Raw genomic sequence first — 18,337 nt, 5'->3', positions numbered from 1 at the left:
TAAACAATTCGTTAGAAATCCATGAATATTTTGAACTTTCCTAAATAATCTTTCTTCTTTCACTAGGAAATAGATGTGGAGGTCGTTTCCCTGTAACCAAATAGTTAGCAATATCTGCATACCAAGGGGTCTTAGTAGTTACTAAAAATAAATATTCATCCGGAAACTTATCCTCTACAGGAGAATCTTCTTTAGTATTCTGGATCCTAGATAAGAAATCAGCGACTATATTTTGTTTCCCTGGTCTATCCAACACAATAATATTGAATTCTTGTAAAAGTAAGAGCCATCTTGTAACTCTGCCATTAGTAACAGGTTTGTTCATTAGATATCTAATCGCAAAATGAGCAGTATGGATAAAAGTTTCATAGCCTGTTATATAATGTCTAAACCTATTGATTGCATGAACAACAGCGAAGAACTCTTTTTCAGTCACAGTATAGTTCAACTCAGTGGGAGTTAAGTTTTTACTGGTATAGTAAATGGTATAAGGAACTAAATCCTTTTGACCCAACACAGCCCCTAGAGATGTATCTGAAGCATCTGTAGAAATATGGAAAGGAAGTTTCCAATTTGGCCCTCTCAAGATGGGTGCTTCAGATATTCTTGTTTTCAAAGTTTCAAATGCTGATTGACAATCAGGATCCCATTTGAATTCACAGTCTTTTGTAAGTAATTTGAAGAGGGGAGATGCTATTTTAGTGAAGTTCTCTATAAATCTTCTATAGTACCCAGTAAATCCCAGAAAACTTCTAACATCTTTTTGACAATTTGGAATAGGTAACTTGGAGATGACTTCAACTTTTGATCTAACAACTTTAATCCCATCCCCTGAAATGTGATGTCCCAAAACAATACCTTCAGTAAACATCATAAAGCATTTTTCATGACTCAATGAAAGGTTTGTTTATTTACATCTTATAAGGACTTTTTCCAAATTTTCTAATGCCTCTTCAAATGAATTACCATAAACTGTAAAATCATCCATATAAACCTCTACACAATCATGGATTAGATCAGAAAAAAATCCTAGTACTGCTCTTTGGAATGTTGCAGGTGCATTACATAATCCAAAAGGAAGTACTCGATAAGCAAAAGTTCCCCATGGACAGATAAATGTGGTCTTATCTTAATCTTCAAGTGCTACCTGATTTTGATTATAGCCACTAAAACCATCCAAGAATGAAAAGTACTTTTTGCCTGCTAAGGTATCTAATACTTGATCGATAAAGGGCAAAGGAAAGTGATCCTTCAAAGTTGCTTTATTCAATTCCCTGTAATCAATGCATACTCTCCATTTACCATTCTTTTTAGGTACTATAACCAAAGGAGAAACCCATTGGCTATCTGAAATTGGATAAATGAAGTTTACATTGAGTAGTTTTTGGAGCTCTTCTTTAACTATCTCCCTAAGGTTTGGATTCATCCTTCTCTGAGGTTGTCTGATTGGTCTACTGTTTTCCTCGATGTAGATGTGATGAATGCAAGTCTTAGGGTCAATACCTTTCATATTAGTATACTCCCATGCAAATGTAGTAGAATGTTTTTGCAAGATTTTGGTTAGCTCTTCCTGTTGTGACTTTTCCAAATTTTTATTAATATTCAATATTTTACTTGGAAAAATCTCAATGGCGGAACTACCGAACTCTTCCATAGAGTAAAGAGACATTTGTCTAGATGATAGATACTCAATGTCAGAATTTAACTGAAATTGTGTGTGGTCATATTCTGAAGATGTTTCAAAATTTTCTAATGTGTTCAAAATTTGATTATCTTCACTGATTTCAGAAATGGTAAAAACAGGTTGTATAGTGTCCTCATCATCGACCCATTCATTATCTCCCACTTCTGTAATTGCTTTTGCTAGAGAATACAAATTGAACTTCTTTGTCGAATTACCATCAGAAATGTACATATCTCCAGATCTACAATTAATGAAAGCATCAGCTGTGGCTAGCCAAGGTCTTCCTAAGATGAGTGGGTGCCCTCCTAAATTACTCTTGGGAGTCAAAATCATGAAATCTACTGGATATTCCCAAGAATCTAAGGAGACTGAAATATCTTCTAATACACCATCTGATTCGATTATTGATCTATCTGCAAGTTACAGTAAGGTAGGTGTAAAAAGAAGATTAGGAAGTTTTAGTTGTTCCATAGTCTGTCTACTCATAATGTTGATAGCAGCCCCTAAGTCAATCAAAGTATTTGGAATTTCTACCCCATTTATATGTGTTTTGACAATTGGACTACTAGGATCTACATATTTCTGCATGGTAATTTTTCCCATCATGATATCTGCAATTTTTCCTACCAGGTGGATTCTTCTTGTATCTCTTGGTTTCCTTCCTGGTCTTTTGAGACTCAACTCCTTTATTGTTTTTGCTAGAATAGGAATCTCTCTAATGGCTTGTAGCAAGGGAATCTTGATACAAATATTCTTTAATTCATCTAGGAAATCATAGTCAGGCAACAAGATCTGTTTTTCCACCCCTTTATCAATTTGTAATCTTTCAGGGAAAGGAGGTGTGGATGAAGATGCAGGTTGCTCAACTATAGGAGTTGTGGGGGTTGACTCTTTTTCTTTTTATTTTTGAATGTTTGGGTTTTCAAGAGATGCTTCAGAACCTTAATTGGCTTCAAGAGAATCTTCCTCAGAAATACTTTGCTTTTGAGCATCTATAGAAGGTTTTTCTAAGACTCTACCAGATTTGAGTTGTACATCATTGAGAGGAACAATCATATAGGTAGGAAATTGTTGTCCTTCTACCATGTAAGCATTCTGAGGATTTTTATTATTGGGATTTGGCAATGGCTGGGATGGTAGTTGATTTGTCTTTTGTTGGAATGGAAGCAAGAGTTGAGAAATTGGGTTTTGTTGAGAAGGTTGTTGTGGTTGTGGAAATGGCAATGAAAGTTGTGGGTTTTGATTTGGAAGTTGTGGAGCTTATTGATTTTGAAAAGATGGAGGATATTGATAAAATTGAGCAAATCTCCCATAAGGATTTTGCATACCTTGTACCCATGATTGATATGGATTTTGAGGTTGGGACCAAGGTTGTTGCCAAGGATTCCAATTTGGTGGAGGTTGAAAGTTCATGGGGTTGTTAAACCCTTGATTTTGTTGCCCCTGCCAAGGTCTCCTTGAAACAAAATAGAGAGACTCTATTGAATTTGGATCTTCTTGAAAGACAGCTTTGAGCCCAAGAATTGAAGGACAATCCTTGGTCTCATGGCTTTCTGAGCAAATCATATATGTTTCTACAACTTTTGCATGCAATAGTCCAAGTATCTATCCAAAAATGTTTGTTTCATATCATTCCAAGTCCTAATAGATTGAGTGACTGATCCCATGAACCATTTCAAAGCAGCTCCCTTCAATGCTGAAGGAAACAATTTGAGTTTTTGAGAGTCTTCCATATAGTCATAAGTTCGGCACACGACTTCAAACTCAAATAGAAATGTTTCAGGATCGTCACTTCGCAACCCATAAAAGTTTGGGAGAACAGATGGTGAGATGTTTTTCATTGTTGTACGAGATTCCTCATCAACTATAGGAAATCCAAACGAGTTATCTCCATCCCTATTTCCCCCATTGTTACCTCTACCTCCTCCATTGTTTCCTCCTCCTCTACCTCTACCTCTACCTCCTCCTCCTAATCCGTTTACTACTTCCTCTGTCATGATAGTTTCCTTAGAGATTTCAGAGTCCTCTGGTTCTTCTATTAATGGCGAACGAGGAGGAATTTCTCCCTCTTCTTCTTCAGGTGATTCTACTTCTTTGATTACAATATGTTCCCCTGTAAAAGTGAAGAAAGGTTCTTTTCCTAAGTCAGATTTGGTGGATAGTGTGGGAGAGTCTCCTAATTCAGCTGCTGCCCCTTGAATTCCAGGAATCCTAAGGCTAGGAGTGTGAGTTGGAGATGATGGAGGTGTATCTTGTCTATGCCTTGAAGTAGATGGAGTTGTAAAATCGAAATCTTGGCCCTAGCTATAAACCTTCCCCTAGAATCTCTTGCTCTATGCATGTCATTTTTTTATTTTTTCTTCAAGTCGGGCTAATAATTCTCTTTCTGATCTTCCAAATCACACTAGGTGCAAGAAGAGAGCATACTCAAAAAATTATTAAACCAATAACTCTCTTTTCTAATCCTCCAGATCACAAGTGGTGCAAGAGGAGATCATACTTTGAGAAGTTATCAATTTTTCCCTTCTTAAAATTTTCCTTCTTTTTTTTTAAGAAATTGGCTACCTAGTTACACTTCCCCGGCAACGGCGCCAAAATGTTTGGTCAATTTAGAGTGTCGTAAATTGCTATATTAATTGTCAATCCGGGAATCGTAAATTGTTGAAGTGTGGCACACTATATGTGCAAGATAACCTATCTCTTACTTTTTGTCGTTTTTTTTTTTTTTTCGTTGATTTATTAACGTGAGATGGAAATTCTAAAAGACAAGTAAGGATATAAATGTTCAAGGCAATGATGTCTTTTATAATGATTTCCAAAACTTCAAACTTCAAAATATCTTAGAACATGCAATGATGAAATTAATTCCTAAAAGAATATGAAAATGTGCCACTATTCTAATTAAACAAACAGTGAACTATTGATCATGAAACCCATTATCCCTGCTGCTGTCTAAATACAAAAGAAATTGTACTCAAAGAAATCCAAAAATTGCAAGTAAAATAGAGCTAAAATCAAATTACGTCAATTCATATTTTGACCCCTCACCATTAGTTTCGCTATGGCTTTCGGAGGTAATCATAAACAACTTGAGAAATCTGATATCTAATTTGCAGAAAATAAAACTAATATCAAATTACACACTCATACTTCAATCCCTCACCATTAGTCTCGCTATGGCTTTCGGAGGCAACTGATAATGACATGAGCAATTTAATATCTAATTTGCAGAAAAATAAACTAATATCAAATTACACACTCATACTTCAATCCCTCACCATTAGTCTCGCTATGGCTATCGGAGGTAACTGATAATGACATGAGCAATTTAACATCTAATTTGCAGAAAAATAAACTAATATCAAATTACACACTCATACTTCAATCCCTCACCATTAGTCTCGCTATGGCTTTCAGAGGCAACTGATAATGACATGAGCAATTTAATATCTAATTTGCAGAAAAATAAACTAATATCAAATTACACACTCATACTTCAATCCCTCACCATTAGTCTCGCTATGGCTTTCGGAGGCAACTGATAATGACATGAGCAATTTAACATCTAATTTACAGAAAAATAAACTAATATCAAATAACACACTCATACTTCAATCCCTCACCATTAGTCTCGATATGGCTTTCGGAGGTAACTGATAATGACATGAGCAATTTAATATCTAATCTAACTAATAAAGCCAATGGACAATCTTGAAATAGCAAAACAGAACAGAAATTAAAAGCTAAGAAAAATAAATCAGCAGAAAGATAAGACTGATTCCATGTCATTAGTCATTGTGAAAACTATATGCAAATGCCCGGGCTGCCTACTGTAATCTGGAACAAATACACTGATCAGCATTAGCAATGTAAAGCATGTAAAATCATGGACAAAAATAAAACGTTAGCACCATAAGAAATGCAATATATACAAGTGAATAATTATGGCATAATGAACATAAGAAACACAATGGGAAACTATACAGCAAATAAACAAAACCTCGGCGTGTGCAGGGGCCCTCTGCACAACCTCGGGCAACAGCTATCAACCACGAATTGTGCTTATAAACAGAGTCTTCTCATATATTCAAAACGCAGTCATAACAACGAAACAGTGTCACGACACAGTGGGCTTTCTTAACAGCAAAATTACATTACCAAGACTAACTACTATGCGTATGGAAACGCATTATTTATAGCAAACGTTTACATAACTGATTTCCTAAAAATTGCGCTGACAGAGGACACGTGAACAACAACGTCCAGGGATCTAGCATCATGGCTGCCGTGATGATTAAATCTATTGAGGGTGGCTGTTGGATTCGCCTTATGGAGCAGTCCACAGGTGTTGATATGTCCCCAGAGATCTAGGAACGGCCACGCAAGTCTTCACGTGTTGAAAAACGGAGTCCTGTTGCTGTAGGACTCTTATATTTGACCACCGCTTGACCACCTTTGACCACGGCCTTCTTTGATGAATTCGACTGAGCCAATAGGACTCAGTCCATGTCCATGTCATTTCCAACTTGCCCATGTGGCTCGATTTGCCTGAAGACACCTGCAATATAGACTTTAACAAAAAGGCTGCGGAAAGTTGAACTGGCTGCGGAAAGTGACCAAATTCCGCAGCTCAATGGGCAAAAATCTAATTCAAACAGCAGACACAAAACATAGTTATGAAACCACTTTATGTGCTCTTTTAAACTCAATATACAATGATGTTGACAGCTTAGGAGGTCCAGGTAAATGGAAAAAGTCTAGAAAGGTGTATAGGAAAGATGCAAGTTTGGGGCTCAACACAAGTCAAGAAGAAAAAGACAGCAAATAAATCATCTTCCCAACCCTCTTCAGTATCCATTCTCCCTCCCTCGATCCTCCCCCCTCCTCCTCCTCTCCTTCCAGGCATATTCCTTCTAAAGATCCACCCTATCCCTCTGCACCCCTCCCCCCGTCTACTATCCCTGCCCCCTTATCGGATCTTTTGATTTCTAATCCCTTTGGCTCCCTTGCGGACCCTGATCTCCCCTCCTTCCCCCCTTCTCCCCTCCTCTCCTACCCTTCCCCTCTAATCCCTCCCCTTCCTCTCCCATCCCATCCCATAGCCCACCTCACTCCTCCTTCCATAGAATAATCACTCCTGCTCTCTCCAAAGAGCTTCTCTCCTCTCTCGACCACCCTAAAACGACCGACAGAAAAACCAATAGAGAAATCAGAGATGAGTTTGCGGCAAAGGAAATGGCTCTGGGCACCCAACAACCTCTGGATACTTTCTTAGAAAAAAAAAGGAGAAAATCGCTCACCCCATCAGAGGGAAAGGTCCCTCCACCCATAACATCAAGTGATAATGATATAGTCTCCTAGAATTGCAGAGGAATGGGAAGTATGCCAAAAATTAGGGCAATTAAAGATTTAATAATTTAAGAGAAACCAGATGTTTTTATGATCCAGGAGACAAAGACAAATGAAAAGGAAATTGAAACAGTGATACAAAAAGAAAAAAATTATCAAGGAACCTCAATTCCAGCGGCCAGAGCTTCAAGAGGAATATGCACACTATGGAAAATAGAAAATTGGGAGCTCATTCAGCAAAAAAAGAGTTACACTAGATAAAAACAGACTTGGAAAACATAAAAACTAAAGAGAAAATTTGTATTATAAATATCTATGCGCCAAATCATTACAGGGATAAGGAAGTCTGTTCGTCCACCTTAAAAAATTATCTTATGCAGGACCAAATCAAAGGCATAATCATAGGAGGAGATCTCAATTTGGTATTGAATGCAGAGGAGAAGTTTGGGGAATATACAATGTTGATCCTTATAGGGAAATGTTAGAATCTATTATGGAAGCATGCAAATTAATGGACATGCCTCCTAGCAATGGAAAGTATACATGGAGCAACAAAAGAATTGGGAAAAATAACATAAAGGAAAGGTTGGATAGATTTCTAATACAAGACAAAATTGCCAATGCATTCAGCGAGATAAAATCCAAAATCATTCATAATATAGCATCGGATCACAAACCGGTGGCGCTTTCACTTGGGAAGTTAGAGAATTTCGGCCCAGTTCCTTTCAGATTTAGCTCCACTTGGAATGACAATGAAGAAGTTAAAAAAATCACTGCTGAAGTATGGACAAATCCAATTACTGGCTCTCCTAGCTATGTTTGGGAAACTAAATTAAAAGCCCTGAGGAGAGAGCTGAAACATTGGGCAAGGATCAATCAACTAGAAACACAAAAAAGAAAGCTAGAAATAACAGAAAAAATAGATAGAATCCAAGTGGAAAAAGAGCAGCAAGAGGAAACGCAGGAGAGCATATGGCAGGAAAAACAAGCGTATTGGGAGATGTATAGGAAAAACAAAAAGGAAGAAGAAGAGTGGCGACTAAAATCCCGAAGTCTATGGCTCAAAGCAGGAGACAAGAACATTGCGTTCTTCCATAATACGACCAGGATAAGGAGAAATCAAAATCAAATAGACAGCATAAAAGATAACGAAGGCAAAGAAGTTAGAGGTCAAGAGGAAATAAAGAAGGAGGCTTATAGATATTACAAAAATCTATTATCATCCCCAACATCAAATAACGAGTATGAAGATTATCTTCAGCACATTCCCAGTAAAATCAGTGAAGTAGAAAACAATGAATTCACAAGAGCAGTTGAAGAAAAGGAAGTTGTTGTTGTTGTTTGGGATTTGCATCCGGATAAGGCCCCAGGCCCGGATGGGTTTCCTATTTCCTTCTATAAAAACAACTGGAACATTATCAAAAAAGATTTGATAAGAATGATCAGAAATGTTTTTGGGAAATTCAAGATTGGAGGATTCACAAACTCTTCCTTCCTTGCCCTTGTTCCAAAAGAGTCGAAAGCTAATTCATTTAGTAGATTCAGGCCCATTTCTCTGTGTAACTCCTACAAAATCATAACAAAGATTATGGCAAACAGAATAAAAGTATTGCTTCCAGAAATAATATCATAAAACCAAGGAGGATTTGTTCCAAAAAGACAAATCCTTGACAACATTCTAATAGTTCAGGAAGCACTACACTCTAGTCTTATGGAAAAAAAAGGAATGATTGTCAAGCTTGACATGGCAAATGCTTTTGATAGGGTTAACCTGGGTTTCCTTGCAACTGTCCTACAGAGATTTGGTTTCTCAAAAAAGGCAATAGATCTAATAAAAGCCTATGACTCTCTGAGTAGAAACCTTGAGAAATGCAGACAAGATAGGACTATCACAGGATTTTCAATCTCTCCAGAAGTAAAAAGCATAAACCACTCTCTATTTGCAGATGACACCTTGGTCATGGGAGGGGCCTCTTGCATAATGGCAAGAAGAATAAAAAAGGTACTAAACAGTTTTATGGAAGCCTCTAGAGGACTACTAAATAATCAGAAATGCAGAATCTTCAGTTGGAACACTACCCCTCGCACTCTCCAAAAAATCTCAGAAATACTGGAAATCCCTTTTCAAGAAAAATGGAGCCATTTTCAATATCTTGGTCTCCCTATTTCAAAATAAAATCTGAAGACCGAGATATGGAATAAGTACATTGAGAAAATGAAAAAAAAAGTGCAAAATTGGGGTATGACCTGGCTCAATATGGCAGGAAGGGTGGTACTAATTAAGGCTTTACTCACAGCTCTCCCAATTTACCAATATGCAGCAATACTTGCCCCGGCAAGTATACACAAACAAATTGAGCTAGTAATCAAGGGGTTCCTATGACAAGGAGGTAAATTAGAGACAAAGAAGTACAGCCTTGTGAAATGGGATGAAGTAACTCTGCCATACGAGAAAGATGGGTTGGCAATAAGACTTCTTGGGATAATGAACTTGGCACTAGGAGAAAAAATAACATGGAGATTTATAACAGGAGAAAGCAGCTGGTGGAAGCAAACCTGGAAGCAAAATACATGAACCACAATAGAATCCACTTATTGGGAAAAGGTTATCCAATCAGGCCATGCACCAAGGTCTGGAATCTGATTAAAAAAATTGTTTCCCTCATCAAAGAAAACTCTTCCAAGATCCCTGGGAATGGTAAACTCATCAAAATATGGAAGGACAGAATAATGGGAAATCAGCGTATAGCCTGTCAAGAAAATCTTCAGGATCTGAGAAGGTGGATGAAAACAAAAGGAATCATTACTTTGGATGACATATCTCTTTGGAGAGGTGGAGAATGGGGGGATTGGAGGATTCTCAACCTCCCTCATGGCCTTGTCCCTCAGTGGAAGTCCCTAATCTCTCATCTTAAGGGGGTTGCTCCTCTAAGTCTGGACTCAAAAGATTCTCTTCGTTGGGATCCAAATGGAGGGGATTTCTTAGTCAAATCTAGATATGCTACCTTACATCAGCATGGAAATCGAGACTAGGATTACTGGAGGGAGGCATGGAAAATTGAAACACTGCCAAAAATCAAAGTTTTCATGTGGACTCTGCTCAAAGGCAAAATTATGACCGTTGATAATCTTAAAAAGAAAGGTTATGAAGGCCCATCACGCTGCGCTATGTGCCAGGGGAGTGAAGAAAATATTCAGCATCTCTTTGTGGGGTGCCCTTTTGCTAGTGTCTGCTAGCAAGGGCTAGTTAGTCCCTTGGAGGTTAGTATTCTGCAATCGTTGCCTTTACATGAACTTTTATCAACCTGGGGAAAAAAATACCCATATTCTTTCAAAAATAAAGAAACAGTAAAAAGATATTGGTTGAGTTTGCCCTCATTTATGTGCTGGCAAATTTGGTTAGCAAGAAACCAGAGGATCTTTAAAGATCACACCCCAAACACCAGAACAGTTCTGGCTAAAACTTGGAGCATGTCATATGAATTCATCAACTCTAAAGGAGCTAAAGCAATAGATGTCAAACACATGCAGCATGAGGAAAGAGATTGGGTCGAATTCGCGATGAGCAAGCAACAAAAAATAAACATTAGCAAATCTCCTAACAGTATCCAGAACTGGACAATCAGAATTAAAAAAGAGGAATTCAAAACATGGTCAGAAAACTTAAATAGGTAGTGCCTACTGTTTGACGGAGCTTCTAAGTCCAACCCAAGCAAGGCTGGAGCGGGAGGTAAACTTTTCGACCGAGGAGGGAAAAATCCTATCACTTATGAATGGGGATTAGGAGAACTATCCAACAACAGGGTAGAAGCATATGGCCTCCTCTTGGGAACGAAAATCTTAAGGCAGCGAAGTATGAAGAATCCGATCATAATGGGGGACTCTTCAATAATAATCCAATCGATGGTGGAAAGTAGAAACCTCAAGAACAAGGCTTTGAGTCAAATAACAAAAAGGGTGGGAAAAAATTTGCAGTTTCTAGGTGAAGTCACCTTCAAGCATATCCTTAGAGAAAATAATCATACTGCCGATATGCAGGCTAATCTGGTTGTCAACCGTCCTATGGGAGAATCTAGAATTGATAATGAGATTGCTCAGAAACCGATTCCATAGGACCTCTCGCCTCCATGTGCAGAGAATAGCACTCAAGACTAGAACATCAAGGTGGGCAACAGTCACTTTAGCTCAAAAGTTTAGAACTCAGAAGATCAGGAAATCCCAAGAACAGACAGCATAGTCAGTCTATAGCTATCAAGCGAATCGCAACTACTCAAGCTTCTCGTGAAATGCTAATGTTCTCTTCCCTGATGTGGCCTGCTCTGCAGCAATATATTCTCTCCCTCCGCTCAATTTATATTATCTCTGCCATCTTCGCCCTCCCTTTCTTTCCTCTCTGTCTCAGAAGTAGTAATCTAATATCCTGTAAATGTCGTTGCGCCCCTTGGGGGAATGAGATTATCTACTCTGTCTTAGTCTCGCTTCTCCCCTTCACGCAGCTCTGGTGGTTGTTTTCTAGATCCTTTTGCCTTCGCGTAGTTCTAGTGGCCCTCACCTTCACGCAGCTCTTATGGCCCTCGCCTTCGCACAGCTCTGGTGGCCCCCATCTTCTAGAATCTTTAGCCTGCGCGCAGCTCTGGGCGCTTCTTCGGAGCTCTGTTTCCCTCTCTCTAGTAGTTATTGGTATTCGCGGATCTGTCTAGAGGTCGTTCTCATCTCTATTCTTTGTTTCTTATCTCCCCTTCTTTACTCTGTTGGAACAGTCGCTTTCTTCCCTCAAGAAAAATGGAATGGAACCCGCTTGCAGATGTTCCAAAGTGCGAAAACTGCACAGTCTATAGAGCTAACAAATTCATGATTGAACAGGTCAGAGAAACGGTCAAAGACTACAAATTTGAAGCAAAATCTGAGAATTCCTTCCTAAAGAGACAAATGGAAGAGCAGAGGAAAGAAATGTCAGCTCTAAAACAAAAGTGTAGGCATATGGAGGATACGATCAACTATTTGAAGAGCTTACTTATTAATCAGACAGGAGAAAATTCTAACGTTCAAAGCAGCAAGAACTGGCCTCAGTCCCATCAGGATCCCTTAGTCAACAAAAATTAGTTGTAATTGCTTCATTCCTCTCTTTTCTGTAAAGGTTTTCCACTACTAGTTCTTTATGTTATGTAGGTGTAAATCACTGTTGAATCAGTGTGTAAGTATTTATATGGATAGTGCAATTAGTAACCTCAGAAACAAAAGGGGAAGAGCTTGGAAGATAGGGATTGTTTGCCCTCTGTTTTTCTTCCAGGATGCCTCCTCCCATTTTGCCTTGATGTAATGGGAGCATGTCTCCCTCTTTTTCTTTTTTGGAATAGAAACCCAATAACCGACTTTGTTAAAAAAAAATAAGCATGGTGATAAAATCTGAATAGGAACTAGAGTCTAAGACTCTAACATCTTGGCATCCTTAATGAACATAAAAACTTTTTCCAGCGGCTGCACAAGTACCTCATCTCTCCACAAAAGGCAAAAGGCAGTCAAAGAGCTAACTTCATTTCTCAAAAACATATTTGCATCAAAGCTTACAGAGAACAAACAAAGCAAAAATTCCTAAGCAGAGCCAAATACCGCTAAGAGAGGAATAGACAATCAATACAGAGTCACCCAACAACACTGCATGCCAATGAAGATCCCCCTAAAAAATAGCGGACAAATCATTCTAAACATGCCCCCAACACAACCTGGCCAAAGGGCAGTCCCAAAATAAATTCTTCAACATTTTCGCCCCGAGACAGGAAGGCCAAAGCCCATATGAGAAGCCAATCTTGGCCAGGTGGAACTTGGAAAGAAGGCCATGATAAATTACTGACCAAGCAAATACTCGGAGCCTCTTCACTTACTACAATATAAATACGTACAATCCAAGCTATCTGCACTTGAGAATTTTTAGGATAAAGGCTTGAAAATTAATTTATTATTTAGATTGTATTGGATATAGAATATTGTAATTTAACAGAAAAAAATTGTAAGTGAATTGCAACGTGACATTTCCCAAGCAAGCCTGCAGCTTTCTATGCATTCTACGTTCTCTTAAGACATTGAAAATAGCACGTGTGAATCCATCTATAGAAACTATATTAATAAGTATAGGAAGTACGATAGCTATTTATGAACATACCACACTAAAATGGTAAAAATGCAACGAAGAGTCTTTATGGGGCAAGCTTTGTGAGTTGTTAATGTCTTGACTGACTCTTATCTTGTATTAGGTGGTTTAGAGATCATGAACTTATTTCTACATCCTTTTTTCTTTAATTTTTGTACTTTGGGTCTATTAAATTAAATGCTTGTTCTTGTTCCAAAACTGACACTAAACAGATTACTATGAATGAATGAACAAGATTTTAACATCCACGAAACTAAAAATAGTCTATGGGACCACCATCCTCCATGCTTTTAACCTTTTGCAATTCAGTCATTTTCTTATTCAAATTGATAATGAGCTGGCCCATCATTCTAACAGTTCCCTCACTGAAAAGACAATGCCAAGAAACTGTTGCTAACATATTGCCATAACTGTCCCTGATGTCCCTCAAAATATCACATTCCAAAATGAAATGTTTTTCCGATTCCAATGCCCCGGAAATGCAAAAAATACACACCTAATCTTCCCAAGCTTCTTTAGGTCTTTTCCTTCTGACATGTTAAACTAGAGAAAACTTCTGACATGTTAACATCAGTGTTTTTAAAACCGGAACCGGTGACCGGACCGGTCCACCTAATGAACCGGTTTACCGACCAGAACCGGTCTAACCGGGACTGGTTTGGTCTAAACGAACCGGTTTTAAAAAAATACATTAAATAATTAATTTTTAATGAAACAAAACTATTTTTAAGATGTAAAACCATGATTCCAAGCCAATAGAGACAAAATATGCAAAGTTTGATCATTTATATACCATGCAAAGGTGATTATATCAAAATGGCACCGAGTGCAATACATATCATCGACAAAATAGCAAAATACATAAGAAATGAGGCTCTAAATGGCCTATAAAGTCCAAAAACAATGCTGCAAGCTATGAGGCCATTGGCCTACTACAAGTCTACAATGTACACATGATCAATCATCAAGTCCATCACCACTACTAGACACAGGATCATCATCAGGAGCTACATAGACATCATCTGGTTCAGAGTCTGAGGATGCCTCAGCCTGATCTGCAACCTCAGTATCAATGCCACCAATGACATCAAGGAGAGTGCACAAGAATTTGCTCAACAATAAGCTCAGTTATGTATGATGTACATCCAACATTTAGCAGGTAAACCTGGAAGGTAGTACAAGACTCCCCAAGTCTAAAGATATGCAGAATAAGTCTGCAGGGGTCTTCAGTTTCCTTTACAATCAATCAATTCACACATTCATTGCTACTCTATGACTGCTACCTACTGCTATTCTCACTGCATCTTCCTTTTGCACTTCCTGCTCCCTCTATGCAACTTTTCACTGCTCCCACTGATCCAACTGTCCACTAACACTGCTGTCACTTGCTTACTCGTAATACCAGGTTACTGCCATCAAGAGGATTACTGTGTCATTGCCACTTTCACTGTCCATAGATCATAGCCATACCTCTCTGTCATGCTGCAGTCATCACTGTTGCACTGTTTGTGAAGTCATTGTCATGAGTCAAGCCATACAATCCTGTCATGACTCACTTGTGCTCATCACATTTTGTAATATTATAATATTTCTTTGTGACTTTGTCTTGTTGTGACATTGTAAGTTGTAACTTCTAGTACAATTTGTCGTCTAGTATAGTGTTTATCATTTAGATTCTCCAGCTGTATGCATGACTCTTATTTATATATTAAATTGGTATGTTGGGGAGTTACATAAGGTGTCAAATTTATGATAGGGTTCCTTTTCTATCTAAGGACCCTCGCTTCACTTTTAATGGATAAGCTATGTTCTCCAAGTTAATAAAATTGAAGTGCTTTTGCTTCCCATCTTGCTCCCACCTTTAGCTTATACCTATTTTGGCATCAGAGCCTAAAGATTAGGTCTCTTTCACTCCAGTTGGTCTATGTTTAGATAAGTGCTACAGTTTACTATATCCACATTTCTCATCCTGTCACTTGTTTTGTAGAACTTGGGTATTTGTTGGTGCCACATATCTGTGTATTTATCTACCATATTTGTAAATTTTCATCATGGGCATGAGCACACTGAATGTAGTACCGACTCTGATCACAGGTCACAAGTTGTGCCTAAAACCGGCCGGTTTAGGACAAAACCGGCCGGTTTGTTACAAACCAGCCGGTTTTGTCCTAAACCGGCCAGTTTTTACCAGTTAGGTCAAAAAATCGGGCAAGTGATGGGTTAAACCGGGTTTTTAGGCCGGTTCCGACCGGCCAGCTAGCTAACCGGCCGGTTTGACCGGTTACCGGTTTTTCAAAACGGTTTTTAAAACTATGGTTAACATCTTCATCACAAAGTTGACAATCATGAACACTTTTGATGTACATATCGATGCTGACTGTTAAGAAATATCAAAACAAGTTCCTTTTGATATTTGAGTTATGCTTTATGCTGCCCAATCAACATACCTGGATGTGCGTTAAACCAAAAGTGTTTTACATGTATTCTATATTTAATTAAAGATGAACAATAATATGAAAAATGCACACGCCAAGATGTAAAATATGTGTTCATGAATATGCTTAGAATTGTTGCATTCAACTTTTTACTTCGGATCTTACCTTGACAGAGCGCACCTGCAGCAACAAATGAAATGCCACCAAACAAAAGCCAACATAAGTATTCATCAGAAATTGGATTACCAAAGAATAAAGACCAACAATAACAAACATCTAATATTTGCCACCTAATGATCCAAATACACTTTTCCTTTGTCCATTGTTATGTTCCCTTTTTCTAATTTAGGTCTCACACTGTCCCTACCTTTGTTCTCACTGAAAGTGGATTAGCCACCACAAATTTGAAAAACTGAGGAAGATGCTTCCGCTCCCCATCTGCATCAGTGTACACCGCCATACAAACCAGCCTAAAACAGATTAAAAAATAGAAGGCATAAGCTTCCTCTTTACAGTACCTTGCACATGCAAAAAGGTATTTCCACAAAAATTTGACAACAAAAGATATTCTTGTTTAACAATCTTATAAAAACTCTACGAGGTCAAACAGTATGATACGAGCACACAAAGATTGAAAGAGGTAATACAGCAGTCCTTATAATCACAAGTACACAAAAAGATGTTCAATTTTTGCTGAGGCATGTGCATCCCTGAAATGCCCGTTAGTACCCTCCAAAAGACCTCAGTTTAGTCTTTCGGTGTGACTCATTAACCAGTACAAAGGCTGGGGTTTCAAAACAGCTACTAGGTATTAGCAACAATGTGGAACTTCACCTAACCACAATGCCAAGAAAATGGGGATACACTTAGGGGTTGCACCAACTTTGCAAGTACCTCAGATTGCTTTCATCATAATGTTGTTGGAAAAGAGTGTTTCAAAATAGATGGAAGAAAGACTATTCTTCACAACTGTGTAAAAGAGGAATCCCAGATTTTGGAAGAAAAACCATCCTTTTTCAATCCTGAGCCATTTGAAATTTTGTCACCAACATGCCAACAGTCGTCCAACTGTCAAAAATCAAACACCAAATAGGGTAGCCAGAATAGTTTCAGCATACCAGAAAATAATGGAATTACCAGCTGTATTTTCTCCATTGATTTCACAAGTGCATTCACAGCAGACAGCTTGAAACATATTGCTCATAATCCACTAAAGAACCCCCCACTAAAGTCATGTGATTTGTGTTTGTGTTTGTGTCCATTGTCCAATGACCATGAAGGTTGGAAAAAATTCAGCAGTCCAACAGAATGTGAGAAAATCGGGATAAAATTTAATCAGCAGTATGTTTAAGAAAAATATATAATTATAAATTCAAATTTAATGCAAATTTAATCTCAATTTAAACGAGTTTAATCTAATTTTAACAAATCTAAACAATTTGAAATCTGAATTGAATCAAAGTTGATTTGATTTATCCACTAAACTTGCATGAATTTATTTGGCCACGCATTAAATTCACTAAGCCCCCCATAGCCTACAATATAGGAATAGAATAACATTAACAGTTCAAATCACAGCAATAAAGATTGCAGGAGTGTTTAAATCTTTTGTTTTCTTTTCTGTTGTCTTCAAAAGTTAAAACCATGTCGAATTCGCCTGGGAGTAACATACTAGTTACTATTCATACAGTGAAATTAAAAAATGACAAATTATCAAGATATTTGGAAATATGAAATAAACAGTCCATAACCAAGACTTTGCGAGATGGATACGATAGACAATATCTTAATGGTATTTTCAAATGAAATCATAGAGGTCTTAAGGATGCTAAACTTCAGAAAATTCTTCAAAATTCAGATGCATGCAGAAGAGAGGACAAGGCACACAATATGAGAGGAGTTAAGAGCTGTCAAAATCCAAACTATGGTGAGCAGATTCTGCACTCTAGAATCTAACCTAAACTTATAGATCAGTAAAACTGAAAATTCCAATCAAAATTTCCACTATAGATTAAAATTAACCGACAAACACATACTGCTCATCATTAAAATAGCAAACATTCTAAACAGAACACTCAAAACAGCATCACTAATTTTCTAATAAATCTAAAAACAGAAAGCTAAGCTACAACTCAAAACTCAAAATTCTTGAACCACAAAGTGGTGCACCTTGTTTCTCCTTTATAGCCTAGGAAGAAGGAAAGATACAGTGGATCTGGAGACTTGCACAACAGTGCCTTAACTAAGAATGTAAAACCCTAATCCTAGATATCCTTCCTTGCATGGATAAATGAGGCCAACTAACTGTGCCTCCACTGGGGATGAAGTGAACAAAGGCAAGCAAGCATGCATCTTCCTAGATATATATGCCCCTTAATTGAGACTGAAATCCTCATGCATGAGTACCTTGCGGACTGTACCATCAAACAGTGCATGAAAAACTAAATAAAGCAATAACTCAGAATTAGAATTGAACTGCTAATCTAGGAAAAGCATCTAACTGGAAATTAACTGAGGATGGTGCATACATGCTTTTGGCATGCACACACACCCTATCTCCTCAATAAATGCTAGTGCACCCTCATAACTGTTGTACAAATTGCTGAAAATAGGGCTGTGGTGCTGCTGTATCGAACTCTGTTATAAGCTGCTCCACTGGAAGAAAAATGATATCATAGCTAGAACATCGTCCAAGTTATAGACAGGTAAACTAACACTTCC

General features: G+C 37.9%; 1 protein-coding gene across 2 annotated transcripts in view; it reads right to left on the bottom strand.

Moving 5' to 3' along the window:
* The window catches only part of LOC149151218 (trafficking protein particle complex subunit-like protein), a 315,768-nt gene that overhangs the window by 243,370 nt on the left and 54,061 nt on the right, over positions 1-18,337 (bottom strand). The window contains exons 4-5 of one of the 2 annotated variants that reach the window (XM_089439733.1): positions 15,984-16,086; positions 15,782-15,796 (exon numbers count right to left, since the gene is read on the bottom strand). In XM_089439733.1, the coding sequence (XP_089295859.1) occupies positions 15,782-15,796; positions 15,984-16,086 (118 nt within the window). The remainder of the gene's footprint in view (positions 1-15,781; positions 15,797-15,983; positions 16,087-18,337) is intronic. The other variant, XM_089439734.1, reaches the window with a different exon arrangement.

Source organism: Pinus tabuliformis, chromosome 9 (assembly GCF_031772625.1).
Source record: "Pinus tabuliformis cultivar Carrire ecotype Pingquan chromosome 9, CPIR1, whole genome shotgun sequence".
NCBI classification, from domain to species: domain Eukaryota; kingdom Viridiplantae; phylum Streptophyta; class Pinopsida; order Pinales; family Pinaceae; genus Pinus; species Pinus tabuliformis.
Note: the sequence above shows the minus strand (reverse complement) of the source record. Positions and strands in the feature narration are given on the sequence as shown.